At 34.6% G+C, this 27,981-nt stretch overlaps 2 protein-coding genes across 3 annotated transcripts in view; one reads left to right on the forward strand and one right to left on the reverse strand.

The window, feature by feature from the left end:
* Positions 1-1,385: 1,385 nt before the first annotated feature.
* On the reverse strand, positions 1,386-2,721 carry LOC663993 (coiled-coil domain-containing protein 113). Its single transcript, XM_015979627.2, has one exon. The coding sequence runs from the start codon at positions 2,638-2,640 to the stop codon at positions 1,441-1,443; it is 1,200 nt and encodes a 399-aa protein (XP_015835113.1). The 5' UTR covers positions 2,641-2,721; the 3' UTR covers positions 1,386-1,440.
* A 7,490-nt stretch (positions 2,722-10,211) lies between these two features.
* The window catches only part of LOC107397812 (uncharacterized), a 122,246-nt gene continuing 104,476 nt past the window's right edge, over positions 10,212-27,981 (forward strand). For both annotated transcript variants that reach the window (XR_001574825.2, XM_015979365.2), the window contains exons 1-2: positions 10,212-10,356; positions 10,773-10,807. The gene's annotated coding sequence lies outside the window, so the exon portion shown is untranslated. The remainder of the gene's footprint in view (positions 10,357-10,772; positions 10,808-27,981) is intronic.

Here is a 27,981-nt window from a genome sequence, read left to right on the forward strand (position 1 = left end):
TCATCGTTGGAAAGCTCTTTAGATTATCTATTTTTTTCAAAAAAGATTATTGTTCTCTGACTTATAGTTTTCGAGCAAATTGCTGATAAATGCAAAAATTGGTAAAATTTTAAAAAATTCATAACTAAAAAACTATTCCGAATTTGATAATTTTCTCGATGCCAATCGATTCCCCGGATCATTTTGCATAGGAGAGGATTAAAATAGTTCCAACTTTTTGTATATTTTAGCCGTAATTGAAAAAATAAAAAAAGTAAACATTTATTTTTGGTGGAAAATTTTATTCACCAAAAAAAATTCATAACTCAAAAACTAAAAGTTATAGAGCAATGTGGTTTGTTCCATTGAATTCAGCGGCTCATTTTCTGTATAATACCAACTTTTCACGAGATAAAAAAATAAATGGCTTAGGGAAAGACAGTTTTCATAGGTTTTACAGGAAGTTGAAGATTACGTATACTGGCAGTGGTAGGCAAAAGAGTATCAGTTTAAAAGAAAAATCATAACTTGAAAACTAAAATTCGTAGAGTAAAACAGTTTGTTTCAGTCGATTTTACGGCTCATTTTACGTAGCTTACTCAAGAATTCATTTAAAAAAAAGAGTTTAATTAAACTTAAAAAATGGTGGATGCGCCAGGTTATTATTAAAAATTCATAACTCAAAAACTAAAAGTCGTAGAGCGAAACGGTTTGTTCCATTGAATTCAGCGGCTCATTTTCTGCATTGCACCAACTTTTCACGAGATTTAAAATTGTGAATTATTTGGCTTAAAATTTCCTGAGTAAATACACTTACCTTCAAAAAGGTGAAAAAAATTTTTTTTTAAACTCGTTCTATCATAGTTTTTTAGACTTTTATATGCCTTTACATCCCTCTAGAGTTGTTAAAAGTCCAAAAAAAGTTCATATGTTTAATTTTTTGATGTTTGATTTTTTAAATTTTTGTCGCGATTTTAGTCGATTTTCGGTACTCGGGTTATTTATCGAGCAATAACTCCGAAACTATTAGAGATAACCCTATTAAGTGTATTATTGTTGGAAAGCTCTTTAAATTATCTATCTTTTTCAAAAAAAATTATTGTTCTCCGACTAATAGTTTTTAAGAAAATTGCAGGTGAAAGCAAAAATAGGCGAAATTTAAAAAAATTTATAACTAAAAAACTAGTAAGAATTTGGCGATTTTATCGACGCCAGTCGCTTTCTTAGATCATTTTGTGTAAGATAGAATCAAAATAGTTTCACTTTTTCCAAAAGTTTTGCCGTAATTGAGAATTTGATAATAATTTATTTTAGGTAGTAAAATAAAGCGCAAACTATAATTGTGGAAAATAATTGGAATTGTGTCTTTATTCATTGTGTAGTTCACTTTAAAGTAAAAAACTGTCTTTACAGTAAATCAAAAAACTTTATTTTATAAATATACACATAACGTAATAAAAACTAGTCAAACCAACAGGAGTGCACCGTTTGGGTTTGTAGCTTTAGCTGCATTTTTTCAATCTCGATCATTAAACTACGCTCTCTTATTACTTTACGTCTTTCCCAAACACGAATTTCTTTCTTCGTTCGCCGTAGAGCATCGTTCAATTTAATATATTCCAAAACATCGGGGGCTTCATAACCATGAAATTTGTCCTTCGTACTGTAATACTTATCTTTAACCCGTTCCAACTCTCCATACAGCTTAGTAATCTCGTTATCCGACTTAATTATCGCATTCTCGTAATCTTTAATTGTCTGTGTGATTTTTTCCTTTTCATTTATCTTGTCCAGAAGCGTTCCTCTCAGCTGACTCAGTTTCAAATTTCCAGCCCCTGTCATTTTCTTCAGTTCGATGAGCAAAACCTGCTTCTGCTCAATCTTCTTCGTTAAACCAACATTGGCATATTCGAGATTTTCAAAATCGATTTCTTGCAAATTCTCACCGACTTGTCGCTTGTAAGTGAGGAGATGCGTCAGTTTTTGGTTTTGTATTCGCAGGGAACTGAACCTCAGCCTGTACTTATCACTGACCAAGCGTGATTTTTTCGACCATTCGTCCATGAACCTCGTAAAGCGGTTCAAAGGCATTGGCTGGTAAGTCTCCCTGAACGCGGCAAACTCCTCAATTGACTTCTCCACGTCCTCTTTCCGACACTTGAACTCCTCCATTTTCGCAACCAATTTGTTCCTTGTGACATGGGTCTTTCTTTTCGCTCGTTCGGCCGCTTGTTCGTGCTCTTCCAAGTCACGCAGAACCAAATCACTCTTTAAAGCCAAAGTTATTTTTTCCAGGGGCTTGGGTTCGGTAAATTCGCTCGCGTGGGATGTGAACATTGACGACCTGTCTTGAATTAATTTCGAAAATCGTTTGCTACTAAATGTTCCAGAACTCAGGGATTTTAAAGTACTTATTGTTACAATTGACGGCCCTTTTGCCATGGGTGCGGAAATCGTGACCGATTTTCTTCCACTCATCATTGACGATTTTGGAAGGGTTTCAAACGAACGGGCAGCTCGGCCTTCAAGTTCTTGGATGGCCTGCGGGTCGTTTTTTTCCAAAAAGCGGTAAAAAACCCCATTTTCAACCTTCAAGTGAGCGACTTTACGCTCCAGTTCGTTCACTGCAGCTACTAATTCACCATCTGATAAAAGATTCATATTTTCGACTAAAACTGCCAGTTGTAGAGGTCTGACAGTTTTTGACAGTTAAATGTGCTGTCACACAGAAAAGTCGTTAACAATCCTAAGACTATATTATTTTGCCACAACTTTGTATTAAAATAAAAGTATTTTTATTCTTGATTACAACAATGTATCACATGATATGATCGAATCTTGCATGTTGATCAAAATGGAGAAAAAAGCATTTTTGCGAAGAGTGCTTTGGAAAAAACGCCAAAAATTTTGTTTTTAAACATACTAGATTTTAGAGGTTTAAACCTGAATTTGCATCTAGAAGGTTCGTATTTTCGCCAAGCCTACTTATTTAAAAATTAAACATGATAAGCTAGAGTTGTATTCTTCGCCAAATAGAACAAGACAAAGTTATAAACATTCTGTCATAATACAGTTTTAAAATTTTACTTACCTTCATAAAAATGAGAAAAATATATTTTTTATACTTTTATAATCATTTACAATCTACTAGAGTTACTAAAAGTCCAAAAGAAGTCCATATGTTCGATTTTTTTATGTTTGATTTTTCCAAATTTTGTCGCGATTTTGGTCGATTTCTGGTACCCGGACAATTTATCGAGCAATAACTCCGGAACTATCAGAGATAACCCTATGAAGCGTATTATTGTTGGAAAGCTCTTTAAATTATTTATCTTTTTCAAAAAAGATCATTGTTCTCCGACTAATAGTTTTCGAGAAAATTGCAAATAAAAGCAAAAATTAGTCAAAGTTTAAAAAATTTATAACTAAAAAACTATTGGGAATTTGGCAATTTTCTCGATGCCAATCGATTCCCCAGATCATTTTGCATAGGGGCAGATTAAAATAGTTCTACCTTTTTGAATAGTTTACCCTTAATTGAAAAAAAAATAAATAAATAAATAAAAACACTTATTATGGTGAACTAGATTTTAGAGGTTTAAACCTAAATTTGCATCTAGAAGGTTCGTATTTTCGCCAAGCCTACTTATTTAAAAATTACACATGATAAGCTAGAGTTGTATTCTTCGCCAAACAGAACAAGACAAAGTTATAAACACTCTGTGCGCATATTAATAGAATAATAATAATATTAATAGAATAATACAATTTGTGAAACAAAATTTTTGGCGTTTTGTTTTTCAAAGCACTCTTTCCAAAAATGCGTCTGCTTGATTTTAGTCAGCAAGTGGGATTCATATCATGTGATAGATCGTTGTAATCAGGTACAAGATGTAAAAAAAATAAGTGTTGTAACTCTGACATCAAGAACGCCTTGGAAAAGGTGCTCTAATTAAAAACGTCTAGTTTTTTTGCTTTTCGCTTAAAAGAATAATAAAGAAAATTACAGATTTTTTATTTTTGTCAATAATTTTTTTGTTTTGCATTAAAATATGCTACTTTTTCTTAATTTAACCCATGGTGGAGCTCGAAAAACAGATACTCTGTATTTACTCGCGTATATAATAGGCATCGAGGAATATTTTACTCAGTGTAAAACAATTTCTCAGTGTTTTTTTGTCGGAGAAGACATTGCGATTCGGGTTAGCTTGCGCAAGTTAGTGAGCACTAAAATAAGATGTTCGGGCCCCACGTGCTCTGCGGCCGAAGTGCCCCCAAGGGACGGCCCGTCCGGGGGCGGGTCCGCCCTGTGGACGGCTGCCGCCGCGGAACGTACGAACCGACATTCATCACCGTCTCTCCTCTAAGTAATTGGAATTTCGCAAATATCACAGCTGCTGGCAGTCGGTCTATGTATGACGTGTAAATTATGCGCTTATTATACAAGAGTTAATTTGCGCTCCTAGCAGACAGATAGAGCCCAGGCTATGGCGGTTGTTTAATGAAGTTCTGCGGCGGCGACGAGATGGATCGACGATTACCTGCGACAATCACGAGGATAATAAAGGAAAAATTTCCTGCGTTAATTCAACAATCGAATTTAATGGACTGGATGGAGTTGTGTCATAGAGTCTCGTAAAAAAGACAAGCCGATTAAGGTCAAGAAAACGACTAGTCCATTTCCATTTAACCACTTTGAGGGAAGAATTATTGGAGACCGACCACATCCACGGCTTTAATGTGCCGAAAGCGCGCTCGTCAAACGCTCACGGTGCGGTTTAGAACTTTCGCACAAAGAAATGAAAATTATGGAAGTGGAACAGCGACCTGTTTATTTCTTTTACGAAAACATATTACTTTGATTTTTCCAATTTTTGTCGCGATTTTGGTCGATTTTCGGTACCCGGAACATTTATCGAGCAATAACTCTGGAACTATTAGACATAACCCTATGAAGTGTTTCATTTTAAAAAATTCATAACCAAAAAACTATTGGGAATTTGGCAATTTTCTCGATGGCAATCGATTCCCCGGATCATTTTGCATGGGTGAGGGTTAAAATAGTTTCATTTTTTCGAATAGTTTAGCCGTAGTTGAGAAAATAAAAAAAATTAACAAAAATTAACATGGTGGACAACTTTATTGAACAAAAACATTTATAACTCAAAAACTAAAAGTTGTAGAGTAAAACGATTTGTTCCAGTGAATTCAGCGGCTCATTTTCTGCATTATACTTTTTACGAGATTTAAAATTTTGAATTATTTTGCTTAAAATTTTCTGAGTAATACACTTACCTTCAAAAAGGTGAAAAAAATATTTTTTTTAAACTCGTATCATAGTTTTTTGGACTTTTATATGCCTTTACATCTCTCTAGAGTTGTTAAAAGTCCAAAAAAAGTCCATATGTTCGATTTTTTGATGTTTGATTTTTTCAATTTTCGTCGCAATTTTTGTCGATTTTGGGTACCCGGAACATTTGTCGAGCAATAGCTCCGGAACTATCAGAGATAACCCCATGAAGTGTATTATCGTTGGAAAGCTCTTTAGATTATCTACTTTTTTCAAAAAAGATTATTGTTCTCCGACTTATAGTTTTCGAGCAAATTGCTGATAAATGCAAAAATTGGTAAATTTTTAAAAAATTTATAACTAAAAAACTATTGGGAATTTGGCAATTTTCTCGATGGCAATTGATTCCCCGAATCATTTTGCATAGGTGAGGGTTAAAATAGTTTAATTTTTTTGAATAGTTTAGCCGTAATTGAGAAAATAAAAAAAAATAAACAAAAGTTAACATTTATTATGGTGGACAACTTTATTGAACAAAAACATATATAACTCAAAAACTAAAAGTTGTAGAGTAAAACGATTTGTTCCAGTGAATTCAGCGGCTAATTTTCTGCATTATACTTTTCACGAGATTTAAAATTTTGAATTATTTTGCTTAAAATTTTCTGAGTAATACACTTACCTTCAAAAAGGTGAAAAAAATATTTTTTTTAAACTCGTATCATAGTGTTTTGGACTTTTATATGCTTTTACATCTCTCTAGAGTTGTTAAAAGTCCAAAAAAAGTCCATATGTTCGATTTTTTGATGTTTGATTTTTTCAATTTTCGTCGCAATTTTTGTCGATTTTGGGTACCCGGAACATTTGTCGAGCAATAGTTCCGGAACTATCAGAGATAATCCCATGAAGTGTATTATCGTTGGAAAGCTCTTTAGATTATCTACTTTTTTCAAAAAAGATTATTGTTCTCCGACTTATAGTTTTCGAGCAAATTGCTGATAAATGCAAAAATTGATGAAATTTAAAAAAATTCATAACTAAAAAACTATTGGGAATTTGGCAATTTTCTCGATGCCAATTGATTCCCCGGATCATTTTGCATGGGTGAGGGTTAAAATAGTTTCATTTTTTCGAATAGTTTAGCCGTAATTAAGAAAATAAAAAAAATAAACAAAAGTTAACATTTATTATGGTGGACAACTTTATTGAACAAAAAAATTCATAACTCGAAAACTAAAAGTCGTAGAGCAAAACGGTTTGTTCCAGTGAATTAAGCGGCTCATTTTTTGTATTATACCAACTTTTCACAAAATTTAAAATTTTGAATTTTTTTGCTTAAAATTTCCTGAGTTACACTTACCTTCAAAAAGGTGAAAAATTTATTTTTTTTAAAACTCGTTCTATAATTGTTTTTTGGACTTTTATATGCCTTTACATCCCTCTAGAGTTGTTAAAAGTTCAAAAAAATCCATATGATCGATTTCTCTATGTTTGATTTTTTTAATTTTAGTCGCGATTTTGGCCGATTTTCGGTACTCGGGACATTTATCGAGCAATAACTCTGGAACTATTAGAGATAACCCCATAAAGTGTATTATCGTTGGAAAGCACTTTATAAAATTATGGAACTGGAACAGCGACCTGTTTATTTTTTTCACGAAAACATATTATTTTATTAGGAAATAACTTGTTTATCAACAATTGCATTGCGCATATTATTTTTGAATTTTCTGTGAAACTCTGAGAAAAATAACGACCAGTCACGGCCAATAATCCAAAATGAACTCGGAGACACGCTGTCAGAGCCCCGAACGCGCGTCCCGTTGGACCATATTGAAAATTCCGGAGAGATTTGGGCCAGGTTGATAAACGAACATCCGATTTCCATCGACCGAACTAATAAAAATCCATCATGTCGACAATTAGTCATTGAAAAACTCGAAGCAAATTTGCCGCAGTGAAATATCTGCAACGTTATTAGATACAAACGGCGATAACCGCAAGATGTCGAAAACGGTCAACTACAGCCGGAGACCATCCGTTCTAACCCGTTTCCGGGATAGTTTCCTTTGCAATCTGGAATAAATTCAACGTGCAATATTTCCAGAGAAGCTTTCATATTCCCGACAAGTTCCACAACAAATCGCGTCAACGACGCCCGGACTCCGGAATTAATAAACCTGGACGTGATTTAAGTCGAGCTGAGTGCACGCTTTCGACCAGGCGCAGGCTGGGCTGCTTCGGTAGCGGTTTAGCACATCTAACAGACAAATAATTAATAGAAACCGAATTCTTAACAAGTAAAAAGCTATAAAAAAATTTGATTTCTCTTTCTTCATTTTGCATATTGGGGGTAGTGTGGACCTGGTGAAGGCGGTGTCAGAGGCGAAAATTATGAGCAATTTAAAAACAATAAGGCCGGAGCGGTCGAGCTCCGGAAATCCAGCGCAGATAAGACATCCGCAGTTCTCATAAATCGCCTCCGTGTTATTTATCGCCTCGCGTAAGCAAGGTCCCATTAGCGGGCGCGTTTTCTTTGTAATTCGGAGCATTTGGAGTGATTGGAGGGCACATAAATCACGCTGTGATTATGGCGAAATTGGCAATAACATGACAGTTGTCGCCCCTTTTCATCGGCTGTTTTTCAGCCGGCGAGACGCGAAATCAAATATCAATGTCTGTGATGATTGAATTCGCGTAATAAAATATACGAATCCGTTGAGATTTTCTATCGCCAAAGCGGTAATTTTTCTCCGGCAAACTACCTACTTTTAATATTATCATTGGCAAATATGAATTTGGAGCGGTTTGTGTTATTACGTTTCGAGAATGCAATATGAATTTGAGAGAAGTACTGTTACATTGTTCGCGTTTTATTCTTTCTTGCAGTCATTGTGGCGTTCAGCTCTTTGATATTCAGCCGCTGTATCACTTAAAAGAAAGTCGAAAAATTAAATTTTAAGTTTCTATAATGGAACAAACAGTCGTGTTTGAAGTTTATTCTTTTAACTTTCAGCACAAACAGGAAATGCTGAGGGGAAAAATGAAAGGAGTTGCGATGGGTTCGCCACAGTTACACGGCGGCTCAAGCAAACCATTTAGCCTTTAATTTCATTAAATATAAATTACTCGCACAATTAAAACTCGTACCACTTGACTCTGTTAAAAAAAAACAGAAAAAAATTTAAAATTTAGAACAATTGTTAAAAAAAACAAAGATTTTTCTGGTATTATTAGAGTCTTTCAACAAAAAATCCAACATTTGAAAATTGAAAATAAAGTTTTCTTTTTAAATTTGTAAAAAAAATGTGAAAGAAATAGCAAATTAATGGAAATAAGGACATAATAGTCAGTGGTGGCTTCTAAAAAAGAGTTTTATCGAAAGTTCTGATAAATGTATTAGAACAAATCTCTGATTTAGATTTTCTGATCTAAGAGGATCTTTACTGTCTATGGTTTTATTCCGAAAAGAAAAAGTTAGAGTTATTTAGTTATCTCTACATTTTTCTAATTTAATTTTAACTTCAAAACCGTAAACATTTTGTATTCATTTTGTTGAATAAATAACGAAAAATGTAACTAAATGTTTTTAAAAAAATTAGCTTAGTTTAGAGGATTTTTCTTAAGGTGGTGCAGAAAATTATTTTTTTCAGCTTATTTTATTCAATTTCTGGACTATTTTATACAGAAAGCAAATAAAAATAACTTACATTAAAACTCAAATAGTATTAAAAAAGTTCTTTTGAAATTATTTCATTGCAAAACAAGTTTTTAACCGTTTTATGAATTTTTTTAGTTATGCCATTTCTACATTTCTCTAATTTAATTTTAACTCCAAGAGCACAAACACTTTGTATTTATATTTTGTTGAATAAATAATGACAGAAGTCACTAAATGTTTTAATAAAAATCTCGTTTCGTTTAGAATTTTTTTTTAAATTGGTGCAGAAAATTGTTCAGAAAGAAAACTAAACTAAGTTGAATTAAGTTACTGCATTAATTAAAATATGTTCGCATTTATTTTTTTTTGTTAACCGGCTCTATTTATCGTTGCTTGACTTAATTAACGCCAAAAGTAATCAAATGTCACAGAAAATAAATACGAAAGTGGTTGATTTATCAGAAAAAGTGTACCGGACATCATAATTAAACGATGAAGAATTGGAAATAAGAAACAAAGAAATAAAAGGATTGACCATTTTTTTTAATTTTTTGACATAATTAAAGCTTTAAGTAAATAATAGATAAATACGTAAAAGATTTTGATTGATTTTTGGTTCCCTTTGAAGAAGATATTATTGCGAATTCCGATATTATCCGAATTTTGTTCGAATGTGAAATTCCAAAAACTGGAAATGTTATTTTTATCGTTGCTTTGTGTTGTTGGTTTGAACGAGGATTACAGTTTTATCCAAAAAAATAAAAAACTGTTTCAATGAAAACATAGTTGGTTAAAACTATGAGCGTATTTTTATCACTTGTATAAATTAATTTGTATTTATTTTTCGGAAACATTCCGCTAATTTCGCTGTTTTTTTCGCCCCACCGATGCCAAGCCATTAATTTCGCTCCCAAAGCCGTGCAATTCTAATCACAGTAGGTCATTTGAAAAACCTATGTAATTACAGCCGGTAATTCTCGTACACGATTACAATACATAAATAATGAACCAATTTAAATGTTTAATGAAAGCTTTGTTGCTGTCGGCCCGTTTACACCTACTCCCAGCGGACCACCCCAAAAAATCCTCCCTCTCTCCAGTGGTAATGTCACCGCTGAACGTCGACATTTCGTGAACTCGGCTTAAATTCGCCAACATCCCTAATTAGAGCCACTCACATTGTCAAAACCAATTAAATTGTGGAAAAAAATCGCCGCTTCAAAAATTATGACGTGCGCGTCGGCTACATTCGACGTCGGCGTCGTCGGCGTCGTTCAGTTCGCCGCCAACTTCGCAGGCGTCGGGACGTCCAGCGTCGATTTTTAAAGCGCAGCGCGATAGCATGTGAATCGGGAAAAAACCAGGAGCAAATTGAGATTTTTGTGGTACAGTGTGCGGGAAAGCGCCGGACTGGAGCAGCTTTCAAGTAAGCAGCTAGCTCATCCATAACGTAAAACACCACCAAATTTAATTAAAATATGCGGCAAGGAGCCGTTTTTAATCCCGCTTTGTGTGCTGTTTATAAAGGACTTGTCGCCTTAAAGCATAAAATAAATATCGCACGAAAAGGCCAACAAGTCTATGAATAAAGCTTGTTTCTGTTAATTACATGTTTTGTTTAATTAAATTGGCTTTTCATTTAATGGTTCGTTGCACATTTTGATGAGGATTTTGCCAAGTTTCCCCAGCCTCGAACTTTTTACCCGATTCTGACCACGGTTCATATCCGAATGGAACATTTGCTCTAATTTAGATTAAGCTTGATTTGGATTGTAATGGCGTTGTTTGTGCGCGCCGCAAGGCTCACTTTGTGTCCCCATGCTTTACTCGGTTCGTTTTCAGGAGCGGGTCGGTGCCAGTACGCATTTCCTCCCAAGGTAAGTAATAAAATCCGATCGAGTCAATTTACAGTTGTACTAATTCGAATTTACGATCACGACTATTTGCATGTCGTGTAATACCTTGGGCTTCGATACGCACCTGATTTATGCGCTCTCTAAGGATTAGAAGGGAATTTTTTCGCCTCCCGAGGGATCTTACCGGGAATTACATAATAATAGCGAATTTGTAAACACGCTAGTTAAGTAGATGCGGCTTTGAAGTTTACACGGATCAATAGCATGTTAAATTATGAGTTCGGAAGGATTAAGATAGATTTACGATGGGATTAAGTTTCGGCGTTGTGCGAACGTCTGCTTCGCTTTCCTCAAGCTTCCAGCGAAATTTTGACGTGTGTGTGACCAGAAACACACATTTTGTGACGTTTTTCTAACACTATTATTAAACGAACTAAATTGGTAAACTGACTCCACTAAATTTACAAATAAGCAGAAAAAATTACAAAAAATAGTATTTTTCTAGTTTTCTTATACAATCTGTACTAGAATAATTTTCATCTAGTCGTCTGTGAATTTCTCGTGTCAAATCAGAAAATGCCGCTTTATACAACTAATGACAGGCATTTATACATTGAATTTTACCATTTTCCATTTATTAAGTCTCCAATTCGGAAATAAGCTTTGATAATTAAAGTATTTTGCACAATTTTGATGCATTTTAACAATATATTTATAAAAATTTAACTCAATTTTACAACTGACTGATTTGACTTTTATTGACAGATGATACAATTGAGCAGAGCGGCACATACTTTTGACAGGTATACTAATTTCAAAGTTAACTTGATAAGAATCATTTAAAAACACATTTTACTTATTGATTTAAGGCCAGAAATGGCAGACTTGATTTATTTTTTCATAAAAACCTGCTGGTACATTTTGAAGTTAAATAAATTCTTAAAATAACTTAGATAATTACCATTTTAAAGTTAGTTATACCTACCTTCTTCTAAACCAAGTTAATTTTTACTTTTAAGAGCGTCAAATAATTAATGAAATAAATTAAAATAGTGGGAGGTAAAAAATAGATTCATGGCAACGATGTTTAACTAACTACATTACAAGAATTATCGAAATTTGGGTCAAATTGTAATAATAAAATATTTTAAGAAAAATATATCGCTTGTTTTCTCAGCCAATTTCTATGGATTTATTTCGTCGAAAAATCGGTTAGAGAATTCTTAGAGGGTGCAAACAGCTCCATGTCGAGTCTTTGAGTGAAGTGGTTAAAAAAAGACGTGGATTGATCCCTCTGACACCCGAAAGGTTGTATCAAATTATGGGTAAATGTCCCAATTTGTCAATTGGGTAAAAACTGTTGGTCAATTTGTGCTCGCATCAGTGATTGCCTCCGATCTGTGATTTTCAATAGGGAAATGTAGCTAATTAGCCCAGAATGGGATATGTGTCTGTTTAATATGCAAGATCGTCGCCATATTCCTGCCGCTCGAATTTCGTCAATCGAGTTTCCGAGCGGTGTTTATGCTGCCAATTACAGTAGAGAATTTCAGTTGACATACCTATTATGACACGGAACGGCTCCCCTTCCGCCCCCAAATTGCCATTGTTTGGTAACGTATCATAATTATTAATTGGAAATAATTGAGTCGAAAGAGCGCCTAATGGACGCAATTACAATCGAGACGGTTAATTTCAAAATATAAAATTGCACCAATTAGGAAAATTAGAGGCGAACGTTGCGTGTTTGAGATTTGGCCAACGGTCGGCCGCCTCTCTAATTACGAATTTATTAAGCCTCTTAAGGCAAGAAGAGGGACTGGGTAAATGTTAAATCAGACTTTCAATTAATTGGTTTTCTTGTGTGATGTTAAACAGAATTCGGTGCAACTCGGGACCATTATATTAATTATTCTCTTTGAGCGCAACGCATCTGTCATGTAATTTCATCACAACTCGGAAATAACATGGAAGCTCCCAAAAATTCAACGACTTATTCAAATGCGGCAAGCGTGGACCGTATCGAATTAGAGCGAATTGTCCCAACGCACCTTCTTCGTCAAATTTGTCGAAATTGCATTGCGTCCTCTCGCCGTCCCAGCCATTTCTGGGGCGCAGCTTTGTCACTTGTCACGAGATATATGCGTTTTTATTTCCGAGCAAACGTTCGCGAATTATGGTTATGGTTGCGGTTTGACGTCATCTACATATATCTCTTTTATCCACACTTACGTCCGCATTTGCGGCTTCGTCTAGGCTCACTTTCTAAAGGGAAATATTAAACGCTGGAAAAATGGTAAATTCTAGACGAAAATCGATTCATATTTAAAGAAAAAAATGTACCAATGCCTTTACTTTTCTTAACTAAATACCCTAGTAGGCACAATAACGTAAAAATAACGTAAAGAACGAAACGTTAAATAAGTCCCAAAAAAGTTACTTATCAACGTATCAACGCAAACGGAAATAACGTAAAACATAAACGTTTTTTTAAGTAATTATTTAAACGTTTTTGTAACGTAACAATATAACGTAAAATTTTGGAAAATATAAAACCAGTAATCAACGTCAGCAAGTAACGTTTTAAATACCAACGTTTCTGACAATATCTGTCCATTACATGAATGTAATTTATTTACGTTACATAAACGTTAAAAAAACGTAATCATACAACCAAATAACAACATTGTAAATTTCAACGTATAACGTTAGATCTACATCTGTGTGTTTACTCAAACGCCGCTAGGTTTGTCTGTTAGGTTATTTTACCTAAGGCATTTACAATATTTTACTTGTAAAAAATGTATTAGTGTCCGTTTTGGAATGTAAAAAGTGGTATTAAATCACTGCTTCGGGCCCGAATTTCCATAATGAATTCATTTATTTGGAAATCAGCCATCGACGAACAATCCAAAAAAGATTCCAGTCGTGTTTATTGTTGAATAATTCCGTCATGCATAAAATTATAAAGCTTTCAGTGTGTCTGAAAGGACATTGTTTCGCGGAACTGGGACGTATTCTGGCTTTTTCACGTGGCAGTAATACGAAATTAAAATTAGAAAAAAACACATGACGAGCTTTCATCGACGAGGACAAAGCGCATTTTTTCGCAAAATTTTTGATTAAACGGATGAGGGTTTAATCCTTCGTCCTTGTGAAACCTCACTAAGCCCGGGAGATCTACCAACTAGCCCCTTGTCAGCGAGGGCAATGCGAGAAACTTAATAATTTATTTTCAAGTGCCGAGATGTTGCTCTATAATTAACGCTCTAGAAGGGTTCATCAAAAATTCAACTTCAATTCGAGGCACAGGAACTGTATTAGCACGCTTCTTTTCGCTGAAATAGTCGCACTGCACTGAAGAAAAAAACATCAAAGGACGAAAAATTGAAACGAGCCCAACAATAACAGTCAACTCGTAAATTAGTTTAATGCGAGCATTAAGGCGACCATCTGTTCAAATATTAAAAACCCGTCACCCAAACTGATGATCCCCAGCTCAGTTTGAAACTTTTATCTCGATTTGAATTCACAACATTCACCTAATTATCGTTCGTTCATTTGGCAAAAAATTGCGGATTACTCCACCATCTCGTAATGTCATAAATCTCCTTTCCTAACGAGCGAAAGCTCGGCTTCGTCTTTCGAACTTTATGTATTTTTTACGTGCGAAATATGGCACCGAACAACAAAATAACAAGATAAAGGCTCCAGAAGAGGCAAGCGCGCCCGGAAACGCCCGCTTATCTATCGATGCAAGACACCAGAAAGGAAAACTTTGAATCGAACAATTCGCTTAAAAAACACACAAATTCGTTTCCACGCCACGAAAATTAATTATCGTTTGTGGGTGTCGGTCGTGCGTTTGGAGCAACAAGACAATCCCAGCGATTGTAATCGAGTTAAACTATCATAAATCTCATCGGGTTAGATTATTAGCATAATAAACTCAATCAGCAATTTGAATATAATTCAAGAGTGAGCCTTAACACCTGATTCCGTATGCATGAATCCTCGACTGCTCGATCATATTAGTCGTCAAGTCGTAAACTACAAATATTAGATTCCTGTGCGGTTTTCCCCGTCTCCACCCCCAACAACACGTGTAATGCAAGATGACAGCGTGTCAGACAATCGACTAATCGATTTTTTCCGCACAACAATACCGCGCGGATGCACTGGGAACAATGCACGGCGCATAAAACACACGATTATTCGAGTTATTTAGCGCAAATTCTCCGAATGAAATCATATTACCATATTTCAGGGAAATTAATGCGAGGCGCAAGGTTTTCATTATGTTAACAAGCCGCGCTTCGAGAGGAGGAGCTATATCAGAGGACTAAAAGCACGATTATTTGGTTTCAATTTGGCAGTAAATAAAGTCAATAAACAAACGCAGAGACTGAGCCTAGCCATGGGCGGCGACTACGCCGGGGTGCAGATTTTTTAATCTGTTATAAGTTATAACATTTTTTGCCATATCTGACCAGTTTTGGAAAACATATGAATTAATCACAAATTTAAAAGTTTGTGGCAAGTATGAGCTATACAGGGTGTCTCAGCTAAGACTTTTGAGTCTCATATCTCAGATATTTGTCAACGGATTTTTATGAAATTTAAAATGCAGATATTAGATTAAAATCTAATTGATGCAACAACTCAAGTCTTAAAAACGTAATTTTTACATGACTTTTAAGCCTATATTAAAAAATTGATCGTCAGTGAAAAATGCTGTTAGAAAAAACTCGTTCGTGAAAGACGTCTGTTTCGCGAGAAAAATTACAGATGCAAAACCCACACCATACCCATACAAAGTTAAAAAACAATATTTTTGACTTACTTTTGGTACTGGATGCTTTAATTCTTTCAAAAAGGACTGAAAGACTGAACAATAACTGAAAAATTCTAGACACTGGAACATTCAGGGCTTTGGAAATGTTCGTACACTGCTGATTGGATTCTCTTCAAAAGCTTGAATTACAGCCCCAATTATTGCTTCGTTTTCAGTGACGTGTTTTGTCCTCACTCGATTTAGTTTAGTTACGCTCTGTGTCTTCAAATTATTGACGATTCTTTTAACTTTAAATTTTATAAATAACTTTTCACAAAAAGTCCAACGACACTTTCAATAGGCGAATATTGATTCCTTTTTCAACAACACAGAAGTTTTAGCCACTGTTGTTGGTTTTTAAAGTAATTTTACCAGATTAAAACAAATTTACTTTTCTGACAACGCGCACACTTTTTACAGTTTTTTTCAGTGGTACACAAAATGCCGCATAGAAATGCTTCATCAATTGTTTCAAAGAATGACTGCCCAAATTACTATCAAAATTTGGATTAAGTTTTTAACAACAAAATTTAATTTTTTTCTTGGATCAGCAGAGCGATTTGGTTAATTTTTGTATGGCCATTTTTCGGGGTTTAATGATCCAACGGTAATTTGGCTTAATTTTAAATAAAAGTAATTTTATTTTTTAACTTGAGGTTTTTTTTTGCCTCTAATTGAAAGACCACCTCCTAGAATATGTGCATTTTAAATTTCATAACAATCGGTTGACAATTAACTGAGATATTAAACTCGAAAGTCCTAGCTGAGACAAGAAAAATTCCTAAAGTTATATTTTAAAAAATCTGGAGCTACAAACTTATTGTGTTAACTTCTTTAGTTTTCATTATTTTTTAATATTTCTATGTTTCATACCAGGTAATCGTTCCGTAACAAAACGATGAATAATTATTTTAAAATTTACTATCAGATTTTAGCAGTTTTTTTAATTAAAAAAAATAAAAACTCATCCAAAAAATCACAATGTGTAGATGTGCCAACACTGGGAATTATTTCCTAGGAAACCGTTTCAAAAATAATTTATTTTTATTGTTGCTCAAATTCCATTGCGATCACGACTGTTAGACAACGTTGCTACATATCATTTACCTAAAATTAGTTATTTATCAATAACTTTAATACAAAGAATTTTTTTACTATTTTTACCATTATATGTAACCACTTCTCTACCACACACCATTGAGTTGGTGCGCCAGTTTTTGAGCACGCTGTATAATGAACACCTAAACTTAATTTTTGATATAATTTTTGGGTTCATAGGCAAAATTTTAACAAACAATGTTACTTTGAACTTTATCTTTTAATCTAAACTAATTTATTATCAAACAGCATCTGTTGTTCAATTTTATAATTAATTTGTTTAGTTTAGTAACTGAATATAATTTTAATGTTTATTGCAAGTCCATTTAAATTGGGGACTTTCCACCTTAAAAGTGAGCGTTTGGCAATTTTCCCACCCATTATCTCGCTCAGCCCCTGACCTTGTCTGCAATTTTTTGCCCTTTGTTCCAACTTGATTATTTCTTAAAGAATCGACCGCCTCCGGCTTCAAATCTCGTCATTATTGAATTAAATTATGAACCGAAATCCGCCTCCATTTCGGCACTCCTCTCCTGTTGTGTACTTTGGTGCAGATCCTGCGTAATCGATGTGAAAGTGCTTCATTTAAGGATAGAGCTTTCGCAGCTTAAGGAAAGCTTAGTTGCGAGCGGTTTTAGTTCAGTGTCTCATTTTTTCCTCAGCGATCAATTAAGTAAAAATTCCCCAGTCGCATTGTTGCCACTTGATTCATGACAAAAATTACCTGAGCATAAATTTTCGCAAGGTTTAATTAAAACCAACTAAACTGAGGGGCCTAATCCACACACTGTTTTGGCAATATCGACGGTTCCGGACGACTCCGGAACGACCTTTTCATCTTATCTCTGCTCTTGCTTCAAGACAAACCAACACATTTCCAGACTACGACTTAATTGCTTCGTTAAAAGAATCATTCTCTATCCAATTAAAAAGAAAAACAAGCGGGGTTTTAATCTACGTGGGATGTACAATACGTAATGGAATTGCGACCTCTTATTTTCGCAAAAAACTAATTTTCCCTAATCTTTGTTTAAGTTAAATCGCTCCGCGTTTTATTTAAATATGAATCGGGACGCACGACCGGATTTTCCCGGAGTTTTAATTGTTTTGACCGCCAAAAATAATACATTTTTTCGCCGATTTCACTATTTCAGGATTTGAGCGTCTAGACTTTTCCCAATCAATATCCAAAAAGTCGTGAACGATAAGCTAAATTTCGCATGAAAAAAGTGGCTGGCTTGCGAGATGTGTGTTCCAGCAGGTGCATGGCGTAAAAAGTCGCCAATTAAAATTCCATCAACGCTCGTTTTGTGACAATCCGTCCCGAGACGCTTGTACACAAAGCTCATTATTCTTTTCTTCGGCAACATTAATCAATCTGCTTAGAGCCTTTTGAAATCTAGCTAATGCCCCCGAACGACTGAAACTTTCATGATATTAACGCTGAGGCGTTCTCTCCGGCCAGTAACAGGGTTGTTACACGGCACCCCGCCATGTTGCCCCAAACGCTGAATTAATAATGGAGGATATGTGGGCTGAAATTTTAACTCGAATTGCGAATGTCGGGACGTAATCGAAATGAGACGCGACGGAAAAACAACACGATAAACTGCTCAGCTGCGGGAAATTTATCATCGACCGAAAAAAACACATTTTTTTTCATAATTAATTATTTTATAACGAAATTGATTCAGACAAATTATTGGAAAAATGCGTAAAGTTATATCAACTGCACTGTGGACTGGCAAAGCATTGAGTTTAATCAAAAAGTAATTAACTATTTGTTGCATTTTTGCTGTAAACAGTTTTCTGAATCATTTGTGTATTGTATATTTACTATTATAAAAACTAAGTAATTAATCATTTTAACGTCTGTGTAAATGTTTTACAAAAAGTTATGAAATTAATTTTTATCGGAAATTGTTCCCGGCGCATCCACCATTTTTGTTAAAAAAGTGTAATTTAATTAAAATTTGTTATTAAATCAAATAAATATTAAATTTAATAACTTGACGTTACATTTTGGATGTTGTTTGTTTGAGTTGGTATTTTACTAAAATGTACTGTCTTCAAGTTTTAATTTTTTTTAACATAGTTTATATCTTACTATTGAGAATTTAATTGTCAATCAGTTTGTATTTTTGTTGTACAAATACAGCCATTTTTCCGAAAAACTTTGACAGTAATGGAACACGCTCTCTGGCGACTAATTGAACTAACGAGGCGGGAACGTTTAATTTGTACGTCGCTTCATCCTAACCCAGCCACCGTAGACTGGACCGTAAGACGAAAAATATGTACGTGAGGTTTTTATGAGACCTGAGCGCAATTTTAGCGCTTTTTTCAGTAGAAATTTGGTTTGTAACTTTGATAGTAATCCGCTTAGCACCTCGTGCTGGTTGTTATTTGATATTTTTAAATTTCGCTTTCGCCGTCCAATTTGACATTTTAATATATCCGTCAGTATCATAATCGTATTTTTCGCTTTGTGATTCCATCTCCGTTCGGTTGCTCATCTCCCCATTGCTATAACGTACACTTTAGTCGCTCCTTAGTCGTCGGGACTATAGATTCAAATTCCGTCGAGGTCTGGAATCCTGTATCAGGATAAACGAGTCGCCCGACGACAGCACACATTCGCACACGAAAAAACCGCTTAAAACACTACGGCGTCGTATTTATTAATCATCGTGCTGGGGTTTAAGTAAATTACGAGCCAAAGGAAGCGTTCACATGCACGAGGGGGTTAATTGTGGAACCGAACAGCGTGAAAAATTTAATAAGTTTTATGTTGCAGAGAAACGTAAAATTTAAGGGTGCGGACGAACGGTTTCATTTTCTCCGAGAATAAAACATGTTCTCGACCTAATTACAGCGAGAGTGGCATTTAACGGCGATCACCCCTTTCGACTAGATTTACTAGTTGTTTTGAGACGCGGAATTTTGTTTTGGGGCGCAATTATCGGCCGTGAATAATTTATCTCTCGGGAAAAAATCATCGGCACGTTTCCCATTTCACAAAGCGATAAACAGAAAATACTCCACTCTTCCATGACAAGTGCTTACAATTCAGCTCAGGCAAATGTAATAGCTTTTGCAATACTTATGATTACACAAGTTTTATTTACTTTTCAGAAAGATATTTCGTTCGATTCGAAATTTATAGCTTCTCGCATTCGATTTAACTCGACAGATGACGACTCCTTCCATTTCTGACACTTTCGGATTACGATACCTAATCAATTAAAAACCTTGGCAAGGAATTTTCAGCAGCGCATCCACCATTTGCGATCGATCCGGTAAATGGCCGCGTGAAAGACGTGGGATCCGATAGGTTTTAATAAAAAGTCAATTGAATCATGGTAAACTGTTTAGTCTGAAAGTTTTTTCAGCTTTCAAACAAATCCCAATGGTTTTTTTTCAGGTAACGCTTGTTCCGAACGAGGCTTTTGTTTTCGTTAATTGTTCTGTTTTACATTTTAGTTAATTAAAATGGCGTGCAAAAAGGGCAAGTGATAAAATCAAAGGACCAGTGGTCGGAGTCTTGATTTCGCGTAAAATCGCTTTTTATTTAAATATTACTGTGCCTCAGTTTGCCCCAGTTACGCAAATATTTAATAAAAGAGTATTTATTTTGAAGCAATCCCGGCAATTAATGTTTTATAAAAAAAGTCTGGACAAAAATTACTTTTTTAGTCAAAACAAAATAATTACTTTTTCCCGTCAAACATTTATTTCAATAAATTGTCAATATACTACTGCGTTATTTCATGTCAGTTTGCTATATTTGCGCCAATATTTGAAAGAGAAGTATTTAAAACGTGTAGACATTTGTCAAAAGATAGCAACAAACATATATTTTTTATATTTCTTTATACCGATAAATTTTCCCCGGCGCATCCACCATTTTTTAATTGTCATTTGTTAATAGTAACTTGTTTTACAATTATTTCTTTTATATTTTTTGTGCAATTAAGTATTTTTGACTAAAGTTATTTAAAGTGGCATTTGGAAACGATTAATTTAAAAATTATTTCTGGCGCATCCACCATTTTTTAATTTATAGTTTTTTAAAAGTAAATTGTTTTACACTTGTTTCTGCTATATTTTTGGTACACTTGTGTATTTTTGACTAAAGTTACTCAAAGTGGCGTTTGGAAACGATTAATTTGAAAATTATTCCTGGCGCATCCACCATTTTTTAATTTGTTATTTGTTAATAGTAACTTGTTTTACACTTATTTCTTTTATATTTTTTGTGCATTTAAGTATTTTTGACTAAAGTTAATTAAAGTGGCATTTGGAAACGATTAATTTAAAATTTATTTTTGGCGCATCCACCATTTTTTAATTAAAATTTTTTTTTTAAGTAAATTGTTTTACACTTGTTTCTGCTATATTTTTGGAACACTTGTGTATTTATGACTAAAGTTACTCAAAGTGGCGTTTGGAAACGATTAATTTCAAAATAATTCCCGGCGCATCCACCATTTTTTAATTTGTTATTTGTTAATAGTAAATTGTTTCACACTTATTTTTTTTATATTTTTTAAGCATTTAAGTATTTTTGACTAAAGTTAATTAAAGTGGCATTTGGAAACGATTAATTTAAAAATTATTTTTGGCGCATACACCATTTTTTTAATTTAAATTTTTTGAAAAGTAAATTGTTTTACACTTATTTCTGCTATATTTTTAGTACACTTGTGTATTTTTGACTAAAGTTACTCATAGTGGCATTTGGAAACGATTAATTTGAAAATTACTCCCGGCGCATCCACCATTTTTCCACTTGGCAAATTTTTAAAAATAGATTGTTGCATGTAATAATAGAGGCTCTGTATGCGTGTATGCAGCCTCCGTATGAGCAATTATTGCAGAATAAGCCGTCCATAAATCCGTTCCGCCTCATCAATAATCCCTTCGATAAAATCCCGCCAAACAAGAAACAAAGTTTTCGTTTGGACAAAAAAACATCCGCTTGCACTTCCGCAAAATTTAAATGAGTCGCTCTAATTCCTTGAACGTCATAATCTGAGCGTCGTGCAAGGGTTGCATGTCGTATGCACGACTAGATTTAATGTTGACAAGGGTAGTCTCTTACCCCTTATCGGAGATAGAGAAACGTCGCGTCTGAAATACGCCCCGCTTTTCACGAATGTAAATTCTGAAACTTGTGATGTTTCTTGATTAATAGTTGGCGAGTTTTAAAATTTGTCCATCGTTGGAGCGTGTAATTGACGTCATCAGCGGCCAAACAAAGGTGCATGAAAGGTGGTTAAATATTTTATTTATGGTCAGTTTTCCAGATAAACACAATTAGTCGGTGTCACCTTCAGGAAACTTACGATAATCAATAAAAGCTGTCATTTGAACAAACAAGAGCGCATATTCGCGCGGCCGTGACGCGCCCATTAAAGCCACATTGTTACGGGTGACAAGGACAATAAGCAGGAAGAGGCAAAAAGTGAGCTATTTAATAGCAGGGTCGATTGATTGTTCGCGAAAAATTTAATTCGAAAACGTGCAGATTATTAAGCCGCGTTTTCAGCTTTTAAAACTAGACTTTTTCACTGCTTAAAAATTAATTAAAGTCTTCCATATTTATAATACGCAAATCCATTTACGGGATTAAAATATATTACAATGCTTTTATCCGCTACATGTTGCAACCGAACTTGTGCAGAATCTACCCACCCAAGGGTTTTTTGCAAAAACTACCAAAACAATAAGTTTTATTATTATTTTTCCTAAAATCTCAAACTCGTCAGATGAAATCCTGAAAGGTGGAATTTTGCTCCTGAATTTTTTCCCGGCAAACTTTTCCGCTACTTGTCGAAGGCATTTTAAATTTTTCAGCACGTCCAATGATAATTTTAACTTTTTCCCAACTTTGCAATTTTGCCATTCTCACAGATAAAATAATTGGAAACATTGAATCAACAAAAAACCCGAAATAATTAGTTACCCGATAATGTTTAAAATAAGTTGGTGGTTCTTTGATCCCGTAATTTAGTGGGCGGTTTTCCATAAACAAGCTCGTAACTCTCATCCGTCTTAAGTAGCGTTTTGCATTTATTAAAATTCCTCGATTCAAAGGCAGCGCTAAATTTGTCTCATTCGAGACGTGAAATATGCCGACACGTGGCACTTAATAACCATTAGCGTTGTAAAAAATCGTTCCGGTCCACCCTTTGCCTCGCTGAGACAGGTACAGAACAAGAATCGATGTAAGAAAGTTTAATGAGCTATTAAAAGAGCTTTAAACTTCTCCGGGCAAATACACAATGCGGATGTATATAACGGCATTTGCGAGTTTTGCGTCTACGTCGTCCTCCGGTAACCGGAACCTTTCCCGGATAGCTCCGGAACTTTTCAAGCCGAACGTACGACTTTGACTCTCGCGCGCGCAACTTTTAAAGCTGTTTAATAGACGACGCTTTATTTTATTCCGAGTGGATTTTTGCACTTCGCACAGGTGTCTCCCACTCTCGGTTATTTTTTCAAATTAAATTCCAGAAGAATGTTATTGTAACTAAACGGGCCGCAAAACAGATGATAAAGCGGCCCGTTTTTCATTAGCGAGGGGCGACCGCTTCATCGCATGATTAATGAACACGCCAGGTCAACTGTGAATTTCCACCAGTTCTCACTTCGACCAAAACGGGCCAAGAGCTACCCGCCAACGACCTTCGGAAGCCACCACGAGTTGTCTTCGGTCAACAGTTCGAATTAAGTAACGACCGGAATTAAATGGATAAACAGAGGCGAAAACGCCCGCTGCTGTGACACATTTGCGGAATAAAAGGGCGATTTTACGCGAAATTCGCAACAAGTAGAAATATCAACACTAATGTCTTACAATTTCTGTATTTTTAATATCCAATAGAAGAAGAATTTATTAATTAATTGAAAACCTAGTTACAATAGTTAAAAATAAATAAAAAATTACATTAGTGGATAAAAGTCACACTTATTGCACATTTATCTTCACATAATCTTTGATTTTTGATTTAAATATAGATAGAGTACCTGCATTTCTAATATTGTTTGGTAACTTATTATATTCATTAATACCCTTAAAAAATAAAGATAACATTGTTTGTCGGTAATTTACACTTTGAACATTAATTTTGGAAGAATCCCTAGTCTGGTAATTGTGTACACTATTTCTGCAAATAAGATATTCACTGAAATACTCTGGTACTCCAAGCTTAATTATTTTATATACAAAAATCATGGTAGAATAATACAGTCGTTGCGTCACAGAAAACCACATTACGGCCGATAACATACATTTTATAGGTGTTAAGCGATTACATCTTAAAATTATACGCATTCCTCTATTCTGAAGCTTTTGCAGTTGTACAACATGACTAGGCCGTAGCAGGTACATAAGTGTGGCACAATAATCAAAATGTGGTTGGACAATACAATTGTAAATTAAAATTCTTGTTTGCATTGACACATGCGTAGATATTCTTAAGAAAAAAAACAATTTCGTCCTAATTTTTTTACAAACATAATCGAGATGTCTCTCAAAATCGAGCAAGCTATCTAGGTAAAATCCTAAATACTTACATTTATTAACAAACTCTACAGTTATGTTATATATGCTTAAATTAATGTTGGCAAAATCGATTTGGTTGTATTTATATTTAGTTGTAAAAATTATAGCTTTAGTTTTGGACACGTTTACTTTAAGTTTATTTGTGTTAAAATATTTTTCAAGTATTTCGAGAGCCTTGTTCATTTTTTGAATACATTTATCAAGATCAGTGTCATAGCATGCTACCAATGTGTCATCGGCAAACAAATTAACAAAATCACAATCACAATAGTTTTCAATGTCATTAAGATAAATTAAAAATAAAAGAGGGCCAAGAACGCTACCTTGTGGTACACCAAATTCACTAGACACTTCATCAGACAAAACGTTATTATATTTAACTTTTTGTTTCCTGTCTGTTAGATAACTTTCAAACCATTTAATGACATTACCCCCAATACCATAGCACCGTAATTTAGTTAATAAAATATTTCTATCGATAGTTTCGAATGCTCTTTTAAGATCTAAAAAAACTGCTACCACATATCTACCACCGTCAATTTCTCTTTTAAATTTGGTAACAGTTAACTGCAGGGATGATTCACAAGAGTGATTTTTTCTAAAACCTGACTGATTTGTAAACAGTAATTTATTTTTATCAAAATATTCTACTAACTGTTCATATACTGCTCTTTCAATCAATTTTTCAAATGTGGGTAATGTATTAATAGGTCTAAATTCTTCAGCTTTTGAAGTGTTAGCAATTTTTGGTATTGGAATTATCGTACTAGTTTTTAAAGCATCAGGGAATTCACCCTTATCAAGTGATGTATTAACAAAATGTAATAGGACATGACCAATGACATAAAAAAAATGTTTTAATAATGTGGGATTAAAAAAATCATATATATTAATTTATAATTAATTAATAGACAATATAGGGTATTCAGATAGCTTGTAGCATTTGCGCAGAAGTTAAGTCATTTTACAACTTTTTCTACGTTGAAATTCCGCTTTTAATTAAAATGATATGAACCAATTTATTGGCATTTTCCAGTTTTGTTAATTTGGAATATTTGCAGCCATTATAATAAATTACTTTTCAGTTTATTTCATTGGTTTTAATATTTGACGGAACAACAGTTCCAGTTAAAACATTTTTAATTACTTAGTTTAGTTGGCGATTGATTAAAATTTAGAGGTTTGTCGTGTCCGCTTGAACATTAAACCAAAAAATTCGCTTCTGAATCCGCTTTTGGCTCGCGCTCCGCTGTTACAAAACCCAAATAATTTAAATGTTTATGAAGTCTGTCACACTCCCGCTTTGATGAAAAGTTGAGACCTTGACGACAAATATATCGCTGACAAAGTGTGATTGATGCTTTCGTAACTTTCCTCTCGCGTTTTTTTTTTTTGCTTTTCTGTATTTGACTCGTTAAGAGACGCCTTCGCGTTAATCTCCCAAACATCAAACGGATTTTATTGTGCCTTGTTGAGGGCAGGTACACAAAAAGCGGAGGTGTTTTTCTGATTTAAAACGTCGCCGGAAAATATACTTTCGGAATCTGTTAGAGGGCGGTTTGTTTTATTGTCAACGTAGTGAGGCAGTTATTTAGGGTTTTTCACTTGCTATGGTGTAGTAAAAACTTAGACTTCTCGCGAATGGCCGTGATTTATTTTAACGGCGCTACACCGTTACAGTTTTATAAAAGCAGTTGTTCTAGCTAAAAGGCAACTTAAGATTAATGCCGCTATAATTGTCAGCAGTTTTCTGCGCGGAATAAAAACGCTTTATGCATTGCTCACTTTGTGCTCCATTGTGAGATGCCAAGTGGGCGCTCCTAATTGGACCAAAAACTAGTACCCACACGTATAACGTAAAAATAACGTTATTTAGGTTGCAAAAACGGTTGAATTAACGCAAATTACGTTATTTATAACGTAAAAAATTAACGTTTTTTTTTAGTTATTACTAGAACGTTTTTGTAACGCAAGAATATAACGTAAAACTGTACGTTATTTTTATGTATATTTTGTTTTAAAACGTATAATCACATTGACGTGCCATAAAACCAAATTCAGTTTCTGAAACGTATATTATACGTTTAAATTAAACGTTAGTAAATACGATTATTAATAACGTTAAAATTCTTTTACATTTTTACGTAAATACAACTTCAAGTTAACACGTATTATACTTTTACCTAAAAATTAGCAAAAGTGAGAAAGGTTTTTAAAGAACGTAACATAAACGTTAATCATACAACCAAAAAACAACGTTGCAAATTTCAATTGTAACGTTAAAAAAACGTAAAATCTGTGGTTACTGGGCACATTTTGGAAAAATCGGGGACTCGACCAACCTGGAGTTAATTGAATTATGTGTCGAATTAGGGGAAAGCGTCAGGTGTCGGCTTTACAAGGATTTTGTCATAATCGAACTGCTTCCTTATCTGAATAAGTCGTCGCGAATTCAGCAGCATGTCGCTTTATCTCATTTTTCACGGACACGTTTCTCGGCAAAGCGCAATATGAAACGAAATAAATTATTGCCGTTGTGCCGCCGCGACAATACCGGGATCAATTCGGACAAACGGTGAGTTATAGAAGTTGTTTGTTTGTGCCAAGTAATTACGATGTTTCAAATTTTCTCGGCAAGACGTGTGTTTAAATTTGCACACCGTTAATTACAATACGGTCCTTCCGAATGCATGATTAATAAACGCCGAAGGGAGGTTTGGACAGCATGGGTTTAGCTCATTATTTATAAGCCTAAAGAACTAAGCGACTGAAAAACTGTTCTGATGGAAATTTTTGGAAAATGAAGGGCAAAAGAACAATTATTCGGCTTGTCGCTGGTTTTTCCGGTAGGCGGCCTAACCATATTTTGTTACATAAAGCGTGTAATCTGTTCAAGATTCCCGCTGCTTCGTCGATATCGAGTTTCTCTCAACACAAATTGAAAATCTAACTGGTTTAGTGGAGTATATAAAAGCTTGAGGTAACATCTTATCTCAAGCATTTACCCATCTTTCCATCTCATTTCGTTTGTACAGGGCCTTTTGACCCCGTTGGCGGTTGACCTCGGACGACCTCTCGTTTATTTATCATTCGCGAATGATGAATAACAAAGGGCGTGCGTCTCGTAATTCTCTCCTTAAGTATAAATTTCCTGGGAAAAATGGAAAAGTGGCTGACCTGTGGTTGAATATTTCATCGAAGAGCCGCAAAGTCTAATGCATGCATGGTTTTTCCCGAATTTGCATCCGAGAAAACAGGGCGGTATTAATGTCTATTATTTACTCGAGGAGGAAATTGAGGGTTTGAACCGAAATCTGAGAGCAATCTGGAGATGAGGTCGGCGCTGGCTTTCCCTCGGCTTTATTATTTTCCGATAGGCCGGATCGGTCGATGCTGCCTCGTTACCGCAATTGTAAACATATTATTTAAACAGACTCTTGCATTATGGAGTAACCTGTTTGAATGGATAAAAGCCGGGATTAATTCCGGAGAAAGGCGCACAACACGATGTTTATTAATTATTTAGACAGTTATGAAGCTATCAGTCCCACAAATTATTCACGTTATCACACCCACAAAGCTCAATTCATGCACAAACCGTGCAGTGTGGCCTGGTATTTTTTATCAACAGTGGGCGAAAGATATCAAATGTTTTTAAAAATATGAGATTGTATTATTCTAAAGACGCTGAAA

This window comes from Tribolium castaneum, chromosome 9 (assembly GCF_031307605.1).
Source record: "Tribolium castaneum strain GA2 chromosome 9, icTriCast1.1, whole genome shotgun sequence".
Classification (NCBI taxonomy): Eukaryota; Metazoa; Arthropoda; class Insecta; order Coleoptera; family Tenebrionidae; genus Tribolium; species Tribolium castaneum.